Source organism: Engraulis encrasicolus, chromosome 12 (assembly GCF_034702125.1).
Source record: "Engraulis encrasicolus isolate BLACKSEA-1 chromosome 12, IST_EnEncr_1.0, whole genome shotgun sequence".
NCBI classification, from domain to species: Eukaryota; Metazoa; Chordata; class Actinopteri; order Clupeiformes; family Engraulidae; genus Engraulis; species Engraulis encrasicolus.
Window position 1 is genome coordinate 50,779,262 of NC_085868.1, and position 12,500 is coordinate 50,791,761.

A 12,500-nucleotide genomic window follows, 5' to 3' on the forward strand; every position below is an offset into this window, starting at 1 on the left:
ACAGGCTAGATATGGCTGCAGCCTTGGGCCCCCCACAGGCTAGATATGGCTGCAGCCTAGGGGCCCCCACAGGCTAGATATGGCTGCAGCCTAGGGGCCACCACAGGCTAGATATGGCTGCAGCCTAGGGCCCCCCACAGGCTAGATATGGTGATTGTCTATGCAAATTTGTCACGAAACCTTCCCGGGGGGCCCCACAGCAACCTGTAGCCTAGGGGCCCCAGACCATTTTAATGTGTCACTGACCACGACAGTAACAGTTTGTCAACAGTGTGTGTGTGTGTGTGTGTGTGTGTGTGTGTGTGTGTGTGTGTGTGTGTGTGTGTGTGTGTGTGTGTGTGTGTGTGTGTGCGTGTGTGTGCGTGTGTGTGCGTGTGTGCGTGCTAACCACCTTGCAGTCCATCTCAGTGTTGAAGTCTAACCAGTTCTCTATTTGGCAACAGTTTCGGGTAAGCTGCCTTCTTCTTACTACAAATGAATCCAACATGCGTCATCTCTTTTTGTTTTTTTTCTCAGAGCCCTTTTCAAACGAAAAGCTCATTAAGTTTAATGTTCCTGCATCTCTAAATATGGGCAGAGACACCACTGCTTTCCTCTTCCTCATCAAGATTGTGGACACCTTGATAAGGGCAGCATTTCCTGCAGCTCACTTTGTGGTAGTCCTGCCTGCCTGCAAATCTTGGCATCGACATCATCCTACGCATGACGATTTGCCAGCGATTAGGTACTGAGAAGAATGAGGTGAAGGACGGCACTCTTCAGATTTTCCACCGGGCAGAGCCCTTCCTCAGCGTGTAGTGGCGATGAGCTGTGTTGATCACTAGGCGATAGTGTGAGCGCGTCTCTTCCACTTTACACTTTTACTGCCAGTTTTGCAACTTAACAGTTTTGCAACTTAACACAACATTAGCTTGTTGAATCGATCCCCTGCACTTCAAAAATAACTATACTTCGCTTTGGATTGTGTGAGTGTGAGTCTGTTTGAGGGCAACCACTGATCAATGAGAGCATGTGTGTGTGCATATGTATTTGTGTGTGTGCACACGTGTCTACATTTGAACTGTATTGCAGCTGACCAGTGCTTCTGTGACGTGATGACTGACCTTGACTCCGACGTCCTGCAGTCCGATGACGTGATTGGTCAGCGGTCGCCCCTCCTCTCCTGACCCCTCCTCCTCCTTGAGACGGTGGGCTACTGATTGGGCCGTCTTCACCATGTTCTTCAGCTCGTCAGGGTACGGCGTCGGGTAGCGCTTCAGGTTGCCCTCCTGAACACACACAACCACACACACACATACATTATTAATCTTGGTCATATTGCATTGCTTTACCATGTTTTTCAGCTCGTAAGGGTACAGTTATCCTCCTGACATCACGGCAGGACACACACACACACACACTGGTTATACTGTCTGCACGCGCCCACATACAAATCAGGGTATGTCTCCAGGCAGTACTTCTGATTCCCTCTAGAGATCAGGACAGGAGACATATTAATTCTGGTTATACACACGCACGCAGGCACGCAGACAGACACACACATGCATGCACACACACACACACACAGAGCTTACTTATTGGCTACGATATATTAATATTGGCTACTTTTACAGCTCTACTGAGGTTGGCGTTCGAACAAAAACCCTTGTGAGTATTCCTGGCATAAGGAGCTTTGTTTGAGCATGTGTGTGCCTGTGTCTGTGTCTCTCAAAGTGTGTGTGATTTTTTTGGCATGCTCAGCTCATCGGTTCGTCTGGCCAAACAGACTGAGTCACAATGACCTGCTAGACTGTGTGTGCATGTGTGTGCATGTGTGTGTGTGTGTGTGCGTGTCTGTGTGTGCGTGCTTGCATATGTGTGTGTGTGTGTGTGTGTGTGTGTGTGTGTGTGTGTGTGTGTGTGTGTGTGTGTGCTTGCGTATGTGTGTGTGCGTATGTTTGCGTGTGTGTGTGTGCATCAACACAGCCAGGACCCATGGTGACCCTGAGGAGGGAGGAGACTCATGAGGCCTGATGACTCAGAGAGCCTGCGATGCTCTCCAATGTCCTCCTGTGTGTGTGTGTGTGTGTGTGTGTGTGTGTGTGTGTGTGTGTGTGTGTGTGCGCGTGTGTATCTGTGTGTGTGTATCTGTGTGTGTGTATCTGTGTGTGTATCTGTGTGTGTGTATCTGTGTGTATCTGTGTGTATCTGTGTGTGTGTATCTGTGTATATCTGTATGTGAGTGAGTGAGTGAGTGAGTGAGTGAGTGAGTGAGTGAGTGAGTGAGTGAGTGAGTGAGTGAGTGAGTGAGTGAGTGAGTGAGTGAGTGAGTGAGTGTGTTGAGGGCAAGAGTGTCCCATGCCTTATCTTGTGCGTCACACAACCCCTCTGCAGCCGGACTACTTCCACACGGCAGCATTTTTAAATGTGTGAATTAATCCATTGCCCTGCTGGCTTGAGGCTAGCAGAGGACCATTAGTAGGAAACAGAACGTGTGAAGACTTGCTACAGAACAAATGAACTAAACAGCAAGTGGACGGGGGCATAGAAACTAAAAGGTGATGACACACAAGGAAACATTTTGGGCAACTTTGTTGTTGTTGTTGTTGTTGGCAACGACATGACTAGCTCCTAATGTTCCAATGAAATGATTGAGAAAACTTGTCTACTGCAGATTTAAGTTCTCCGGACAAAAGTGATAAACTATCCAAATAAAATTGTATAGAGTACATCTAAAAACGTTTGGCGTTTTTAGATATGTACCCCAGTTTAAAATAAAGGGTTTTTAAATTATAAAAAACTATACTGCTCCTTGTCTCTATGCAAGAGTCGCCTGAAGTAGGCCCAACGGCCAACAAGTTTTGAAGAATGGACTTTGTCGTTTAACTTCAAGAGCACCAGCATATCGGAGTATACTATCTAACAAAGAAGAGCGCTCAGCATCTCTCCCTTATAACATCGTATAGAATTGTTGCCCCAAAAGTCTTGCTCAGCGTTATCCTCACTTTAATTCTCCGTTTCATCCCCCTGTGCCCCCACTACTGTACGGTCACTACACTCCAGTTCATGTTTCACTCCGTGTTGCATCATATTATCCAGTTTCTTTTTCCACTATTAGCAGCACTGAGTGATCCTACAGCAGCAGGCCAAAGGGATTAATTACCCCCCAAACGTCTCTCTTAAATGTAACCCTTTGAGGTGTATTATCTCCATCAGAGATGTGATTAGAAGATTACTAGCACAAGTTTGATTACTTTTTTTTTTAAATAATACATATTCTACACTGTACACTACAGGGTTTTCAAACACAAGTGCTATGGGAACTGTAGAATGTTTAACTGTACAGTAAAACTGTAAAAGAAAGGTGGAACAAAAAAAAAGTATTTGATCTTCAAAGGGTTAATGAAGTTTGCATTGGCCCCCCACCAGAGGCCACACGGGGTTATGGGGCTAATATTTGGCTAGCGTGCTAGTTTGGAATGTTCCATTTAGAACACAGATGGGGGTGGGGTGAAGGTCGTGGGTCATGGGTCAAAGTGAAGGTCAGTCAGTTCTGTAGCGCGGCTCAAGGTCTCCATGCTGACACAGGGTAATGGGGGGGTGCACGTGGGGAGGGCAATGACCTGTTTTGCCAACGGGGGAGGGGGAGTCAATAGCACAATGTCAATGTCAATGTACTGTTAAGGTGTGTGTGTGTGTGTGTGTGTGTGTGTGTGTGTGTGTGTGTGTGTGTGTGTGTGTGTGTGTGTGTGTGTGTGTGTGTGTGTGTGTGTGTGTGCATGGGGTAATATGAGATGAATAAGCAACTAACTAGCCTACTGCATGCAACCTTATTAAATGCCTAGAACATTCTCTTCTCTACTGTAACACTGAGTCCATCTGGGTGCTGCGTTTATCTGTTTATCGTGGTCATCACTCTTCCTCCGAGTCCCTTGATGCCATTGCAGCTGCAGCAGGTGTTGCGTCGATTTGAACAACCTGTCGAGCTGAGCTACCAAGCCATTACAACGCCATTACTACAGTAGCAGGGTCAGGATCAGGCCTACGTTAATAGCCAACTGGTAGTTAAACTTGATAATGTAGTCCATCTCGACAGACCACCGGCAGCAACCAGCCACCTGTGTACCATGCTACAGTAGTAAGACCAGTATCAGGCCTGTGCTAATAGCCTATTGGCCTGGTAGGTCATCTTGATAATGTAGCCCATCTCGACAGAAGACCAGCAGCAACCTGAGCAGAGCAGTGATGACACAGCAATACTTCATACCAACCAGGGGGGTCCCATCCTCACCTCAGCTCATATGTCTGTGTGTGTGTGTGTGTGTGTGTGTGTGTGTGTGTGTGTGTGTGTGTGTGTGTGTGTGTGTGTGTGTGTGTGTGTGTGTGTGTGTGTGTGTGTGTGTGTGTGTGTGTGTGTGTGTGTGTGTGTGTGTGTGTGTGTGTGTGTGTGTGTGTGTCTCCGTTCCATCCTCACCTCATCTCACATTCATCTCACTCAGTCCTGCTAACAGCCATCATGACAACTGCATGTGTGTGTATGTGTGTGTATGTGTGTGTGTCTGGGTATGCATGGGTCTGAAGTTTCCCACCTGCAGGAAACTTTCCGAAGGTAAATTTATACCCTTGTGTGTGTGTGTGTGTGTGTGTGTGTGTGTGTGTGTGTGTGTGTGTGTGTGTGTGTGTGTGTGTGTGTGTGTGTGTGTCCAAGCTCCAGGAAAATGACTCAAGGCACATTCATCTGTTTGCGTGTTCCCTCCTGTTGTGATCCCTAGAAGGTTCTAGAACTGCGAGGCTTTAGCATACAACGCTCCTTTAGACCTCTTTTAGATTATGACCTCACTTACACAGTCATTTATGCAAGAATATAATATAATAAAATATAATATAATATAATATAACATAATATAATATAATATAACATAATATATGAATACAATTCTACATTAAGTAGTATTCTTTCGAAACGTTGCTTCGTGTTAGAGCAGTGTGTATAATGGCGAAAGACTGTAGTTAAGTCCTACAGCAGGTGGTACATGTGAGTCGGGTGTTTAATAACCCTCATCTCCCATGGAGGGGAAACTCAAGATGTCGTGGTGGGGGGGAGAAGGCAGGAGGGGAACATGATGATGTGAGCTGGCCAAGCATTCACTAGCATGTTACACCTGTTAGCATATGGTGACATTTGGATAGACGTTAGCTACTAAATATAATGCAAATTATGTACCGGTAATATCAACCAGTATTGCTTTGAAATATAAAATAAGACTATAAGTATGGTAAAGCTCTACAGCGAGGGTCCTTAACACTCAAGATGTTTAATAACTCCCCTAGAGGGGAAACTCAAGATGAACTTGATGTGAGCTGGCCAAGAGCAGTCTCCTCTCTAGCATGTTGCACCTGCTACCACACTCTGCTCTCATTAACCTCTCTCTCCCTCCCTCTCTCTCTATCTCTATCTACGTTGTATCTCAGTATCTCTCTCTCTCTCTCCCACCTCCCTCCCTACCTCCCTCTCTCTCTCTCTCTCTCTCTCTCTCTCTCTCTCTCTCTCTCTCTCTCTCTCTCTCTCTCTCTGTCTGTCTGTCTGTCTGTCTGTCTGTCTGTCTGTCTGTCTGTCTGTCTGTCTGTCTGTCTGTCTGTCTGTCTGTCTGTCTGTCTGTCTGTCTGTCTGTCTGTCTGTCTGTCTGTCTCTGTCCAACATGATCTCCAAAAATTCCGTGCTCCTGGACACGGATGTTAAGGACACAAAATCTGTGTCCAGGAGCACGGATTTTGCCAAAATTCTGTATTCCTGGACACGGAATTATTTTCGGTGGTGGACACAGAGAAGTGCACTCTCTATACTCCCACAGCTCTATGTTTCCACAGTCTTGTGTTTTCTCAGGATTTTCCTAATTTCAAATATTTTTTCACAAAAAAACATTTCTTACTGACAGGTTAGGGTTAGGGATTGTTTTGGTCTTGGCACAGCTAGTTTTCTGTCATTCATTTTATGAATTTGATAGCCTATCAACCAACTGGAAAAGGTATTTCACAAAAATATGTCTTTAATGACAGGTTAAGGTTAGGGAATGTTTTGGTCAGGGCACAACTTAAATTGCTATAGCATTATTTTGTTTAGGATTAGCATTTGGTATGTATTTTCTAATGATAGAGTTAACGCAGTGCTGTGGTAATAGCCTATAGAAAGCACTTCCGTGTGCCCATCACAGAAAACAATTCCATGTCCAGGAGCACGGAAAACAATTCCGTGTTCTGGAGCACGGAATTTTGGCAAAATCCGTGCTCCTGGACACGGATTTCGTGTTCTTCACATCCGTGTCCAGGAGCACGGAATTTTTGGAGATCAGGCTGCTCTCTCTCTCTCTCTCTCTCTCTGTCTCTGTCTCTGTCTCTCTCCCTCTCTCTGTCTCTCTCTCTCTCTCCCTCCGTGTCTCTCTCTCTCTCTCCCTCCGTGTCTCTCTCTCTCTCTCTCTCTCTCTCTCTCTCTCTCTCTCTCTCTCTCTCTCTCTCTCTCTCTCTCTCTCTCTCTCTCTCTGTGTAATCTGCTGGGGCTACAGGTTTCATTGGGCCTGCTCGGGTTTCCTTGAGCCTGTTAGCAGATACCTTTAATCCCATAAGCCAACGTGGCCAACCAGGAGGACCAGGAGCAGCAACACTTCCTTATAGCGCTCTCTCTCCTTCTCTTTCTCCTTCTCCAGCTCCATCTCCATCCATCCTATGTCTGTCTCTTGCGGTTGCTCTGTCTGTCTCTCTTGCGGTTGCTCTGTCTGTCTCTCTTGCGCTTGCTCTGTCTGTCTCTCTGTCTGTCTGTCTCTCTCTCTCTTGGGTAACAGGATCCTGAGCTAGAGCTCGATACATCCCAGTGATTAACGTGTCCATGAGAAGGCAAGACAAGTAAACATAATTATGTGTAAAGAACCAAAACAAACGGCCAAACAATAAATGTGCGAGTCGCCTGGAAGACGTCTAAAGATCAAACCAAAACCAAAAGTAAACCAAACGGCAACGCCACTGTGGTCGGGTGGCCTGACTACAGCACATCGCCTTGTTGTTGAACAAGACGGAGTAAAAGGAAGTGAAGGCGGAGGAGGTGTTGGAAGGGTGATTTAAGTGACAGACACAAGAGGACAAGAGAAGAACTGATAGAAAAAAGACAGAGGAAGAAAAAAGAGGGTGAAGAACTACAACGAAGGTCAAGTCAACCAGGAATTTTATGCTCCTATCTTTATTTGTTCATTCTCTTCCTTGACGACTCCGGTGAATGGACCACTCCTCTGACTTTCTCTGTGTGTGCGTGTGTGCGTGTGTGTGTGTGTGTGTGTGTGTGTGTGTGTGTGTGTGTGTGTGTGTGTGTGTGTGTGTGTGTGTGTGTGTGGGCTAAATAGAAGAGTGAGAGGAATCAGTTGGTAGGTGGAGGAAGGGAGACCGTACAGAAGGAAAGCAACCGCACCAGCAGAAGTGACCAATCAGACTCAAGAGGTTGAGCATCAGACGGTGTTTAGGGAAAGCATTTGAGAGAATAAAGAAGCTAAACATGCAGAAGGCATAGCAAAAGAAAGTAAGAAAGCGAAAGAGCCGTGTGCGTGGCTGTGTGTGTACGTCAGTGAGCGTGTCAGGCGGTGTGTGTACGGGTGTGTGCGTGTCTGTGCGTGTGGCTGCGTGCGTGTCTGTGTGTGTGGCTGTCTGTGTGTGTGTGTGCGTGCGTGGATGTGTGCGTGGCTGCGTGTGCATGTGTGTCGGGCGTGAGACGGACCCGTGGCGGCGTCTCCCTCTCGTCCTTGTCCTCGTCGCACTCGAAGGCCACCTGGGCGCGCTGCTTCCTCTGCTCCTCCCACAGCACCGGGTTGAAGCTCTCGCTGTCCGAGTTGGGAACATCTGGGAACACACAGACACACACACACACGTTGTGTTTGTTAGCTCTCGCTGTCCAAATTGGGCACATCTGAGGACATGCACACACAGGCACGCACACGTGCGCATAAGCGAGAGTTTGTTAGCTCTTGCTGTCTGAGTTAGGCACATCTGAGGAGGGGACGGACACACACACGCACGCACGCACGCAGGCGCACACACGCATACACACAAGCACGCATACACACAAAAAGACAGTTTGTTAGCAGTTGGGCATATCTGAGGAGGGGAGGGGACGGATACACACAGACACACAGAGGAGTTAGTGTGTCATGGTTGGTCCACTGTCTGAGTTGGGCACATCTTTGAAGTGCCCTCGCGAACGCAAGCACGCACAGAGTCAGTTTATCAGCAACTGTCCATCAACAGCCTAATTTAGGGACATCTTAGAAGTACAGGTACATCTCAGCAGCACATGCACCCACACGCACGCGGGCACGCAGAGAGTCTGCTTGTTAGCCATGGTTGATCAATCTGTCTGAGGCACATCTTAGAAATGCACACACACACGCGTGCACACACACACACACACACACACACACACACGTGCACAGACAGACAGACAGACAGACAGACAGACAGACAGACAGACAGACAGACAGACAGACAGACAGACAGACAGACAGACAGACAGACAGACAGACAGACAGACAGACAGACAGACAGACAGACAGACAGACAGACAGACAGACAGACAGACAGACAGACAGACACACACACACACACACACACACACACACACACACACACACACACACACACACACACACACACACACACACACACACACACACACCCAGACAGACACACGCACGCACGCACACACACACAGTATGTCTGTCAGCCATGGTGGGTCCGGTAGCTTTGATTGCTTAATGTGTGTAGGCGTGATGTGATGTGATGTAATGTGGTTAAGGTGGTTAAGTTAATATGCGGCAGATGAAGGGAGGCCTCTTGGCTTTGATCTCCACTTTACCTGGTCTCATGACAACACAAACACCGCACTTTATTTACTGTAAGGGAGTGATTCTCAAAGTGTGGTCCGGGGACCAGTGGTGGTCCGCGACAGAGCTCAGGTGGTCCGCGAGGGGTTTTCTAATTTTCCAAGACCAGCTAGCAGTAGACTATACTTGTAATATTATTACAAAACCAAACATAGCTGAAATCTCATTTTCACCACAATAAGCCAGGCTTGTGAATGTGAATAAGAAGTAAGTGATCTGCATCAAAATTAGCACCCGTCAACTGTCAATTCAGTAGACAGGTGGTCCCTGAAGATTTTTGGGGGGGATAAAGTGGTCCTCGATCTGAAAAAGTTTGAGAACCACTGCTGTAGGGGACAGGCGGCAGGAGTTGAAAGAGCTGAAGAGCTGCAGAGTCGTGTCTAGAAAGCACAGGTCAGGGGCGGCAAGCGCGGCAAACGATTCAACACGACGCATTTGAGCAGGGACAGTGACCAACCGAACTTCGTGTGTGTGTGTGTGTGTGTGTGTGTGTGTGTGTGTGTGTGTGTGTGTGTGTGTGTGTGTGTGTGTGCGTGCGTGCGTGTCCTTTCCATCCTCACCTCATCTCACATTCATCTCACTCAGTCCTGCTAACGATTCAAAGAGCTGAAGCCTTCGATCAGGGAGAGCGACCAACCGAACTTCGTGTTTAGAAAAATGTAAACATTCCATTGGCTGCCGCCTGCTGCCACCGAACTCAATACATATTTTTCGCTGAAGTTCAACTTCTCTTTTGACGCCCTTGATGCTATGGACGCTGATTGATATGGACTGCTTCATCCAAATGAGTTACCGATAGGCTGTTGATGAAGCTCAAACCCAAACCTTAAAGGGGTATGCCACTATTTTGGGGCATAATACAGTTAAAATCATTGGCTGGGGTTTATAAATCTGGTTAAGTGTCTTATTTTTCATGTTAAGCGTTGTCTTGATTTAAAACAAGTTAAAAGAGGGAGTATGTAGCTAAGCTAGTGAAAGTCAATGAATCACTGTAGCATGTAGCATGCTACACGGATGCATTGACTTTCACTAGCTTAGCGACATGCTCACTCTTTTAACTTGTCTTAAAGCAAGACAACGGCTTACATGAAAAATAAGACACTTTACCACCTTTATAAACCCTGACCAACGATTTTAACTGTATTAAGCCCCAAAACCGTGGCATACCCCTTTAACCCTAACCCATTGGGTCACTACTGTTCTAGTGTGATGTAATGGCTTGGAAGCACAGCTCGAGTACAGTACTAGACCTTCATCAGGCAATCTCATATTGACATGACACAGACCAATTATTTAATCTCAGAGCTGCACAGGCCAGACCAGAGCAGACCCTACCCCTACCCCGTTGGCTCTCTACTGTGTGTTGTAATGTCCTGGAAGCCCAGCTCGATGGGTAGTTCATATTGACAAGACACAGACCCTTTGTTTACTCAGAGAGGTGCACAGGCCAGACCAAGCCACTGCCACTGGCTAACTGCTACTGCTACTACTGTGCTCCCTTGTGAGTGGACTCGACTGGCTGGGTAAGCTGAAGGCAGCGTGATGATTAATCACTCCAGAAGAGCTGGGGGAGCAAGCCTTTATTTAAGCCGGTAGGGCGATACTTTAAGTATAAACTTGAAGAGTGTTTTCCAATTTTGCCATTACAGCACACGGTTTCATAAACCACCCCTCAGGTAGGGCACTTCAAAAAAGGCACAAAAAATGATTTGGCCTTGGCAGGATTTGCCATTTGAAAAAGTTTAACTGCAGCAATATTGAAGGGTGTGTGTGTGTGTGTGTGTGCGTTGTGGTTTCACTATTGGGAGGGTGCTGAGTCACTGACTACAGCTGGGCCACTGAGGGCAGAGAGGAAGGAGAGAGGAGGGGATGGGGGGAGCAGCGAGAGGAGAGGAGGAGCAGCGAGGGGAGGGGAGGGGAGGAGAGGAGAGGAGAGGAGAGGAAGCCAGAGGAGAGGAGAGGAGAGGAGCAGCGAGGGGAGGGGAGAGGAAGCCAGAGGAGAGGAGAGGAGAGGAGGAGAGGAGAGGAGAGGAGAGGAGGAGGGGAGAGGAGGAGGGAGAGGGAGACGAGAGGAGGAGAGGAGGGAGGGGAGGAGGCGAGGAGAGGAGGAACGGGAGGAGAAGAGAGGAGAGGGGGAGAGATGAGGAGAGGGGGAGAGATGAGGAGAGATGAGGAGAGGAGAGCAGAGGAGAGGAGTAGAGGGGAGGAGGAGAGGAGGGACGGGAGGAGAAGAGAGGAGAGGAGATGAGAGGAGAGGAGGAGAGGACAGGAGAGGAGAGGAGAGGAGAGGAGAGGAAGAGGAGCAGTCATGCACAGCCCAAGGGTGAGGAGGAGTGGAGAGGAGAGGAGGAGTGGAGAGATAGGTAGCAGAGGTGCCCAAGCCAGCCTGCCAGCCAGCGTGTGTGTGTGTATGTGTGTGTGCGAGCGTGTGTGAGCGCGCGCGCGTGTGTGTGTGTGTGCGTGCGTGTGTGTGTGTGTGCATGCGTGCGCATGTGTGTGTATCCCTTTATGGGAAGTTAAGGAGCCAGGTCGGTTGCCAGGCAACAGGTTAAGATGTTTTAAATGGCTGCTCCCCTTTTGGAATCCAGCGGCATCAAGAGAGACCAGGAACTCATACTGACTCTACTCTGCACCAGGCAACAAGGGAAGCTCACTTGTTAAGAGCGCGCGCACATACAGTAACACACACACACACACACACACACACACACACACACACACACACACACGCGCACGCACACACGCACGCACGCACGCACGCACGCACACAGAAGCCAAGTTAAGCTAAGCAACTAGACTTCTTTATTGGATCTTTTTTGGAGGATAACATGGCTCCTTAGATTACAGTAGTTTTCAGAGTGAGAAGTCCGCACACTTAGAATCCTTTTTGTTGTATTTTATTATTTCATGGCAGGATAACGTTTCGACCTCAACAGTCTGTTCTTCAGAATCTGAAGAAGACTGTTGAGTTTGAAACGTTATCCTGGGAACCTTTCCGTGGGATGTGCACAACCCTCTCCTTAGATTAGTCACACCTGGAGGAAGGAATCTTTGGTAACACTGTTACTTCACACAAGTTCACAAATTGGCTACCGATAAATAGGTAACTGTCTGTGTAAATGACTTACAAAACATAATTAAAATCAATAATTTAATAGACATGCATTCACAAATTTCTTGTTTGTCGCCAGTAAGGCCTTTATTATTGATATAAGGACCTAGTCGGTCAATGACTACTATTAGTCAGTTGCAGAGACCGTGACTAGGTATGTATCAGTGGCTGACATGTGAACAGGGCACTGAGCCCTGAGGAAGGTCAGTAGACCGAAAGCTTGGCCTATTAAAAAGAACACAAAGGGGATTTAAGTGTGCAGACATTTTTTCTTTCAATTTTACACAGTTTTTGTTTATGTTTGGCACCTTTTAATCGAGAGTGCGGTGTGATCCGGCTAAACACAGACATGTGAACCTTAAAAGAAAGTGTTACCAAATCTGCATCAAAAATAAAGAAGACGTGTGCACGTTCCCTCATTTGCTGGCTCACGACGAGACAAGAGGGAGGAAGTGCGTATGAGTCCGCCTCACTCCACACCACTTCCTGGG

The 12,500-nt window shown here is 47.6% G+C and overlaps 1 protein-coding gene across 1 annotated transcript in view; it reads right to left on the reverse strand.

Annotated features, from left to right (window-relative positions):
* Positions 1–12,500, reverse strand: part of erbin (erbb2 interacting protein) — a 162,772-nt gene that overhangs the window by 27,650 nt on the left and 122,622 nt on the right. The window contains exons 16-17 of the mRNA XM_063212417.1: positions 7,736–7,857; positions 1,104–1,268 (exon numbers count right to left, since the gene is read on the reverse strand). Of these exons, the coding sequence (XP_063068487.1) occupies positions 1,104–1,268; positions 7,736–7,857 (287 nt within the window). The remainder of the gene's footprint in view (positions 1–1,103; positions 1,269–7,735; positions 7,858–12,500) is intronic.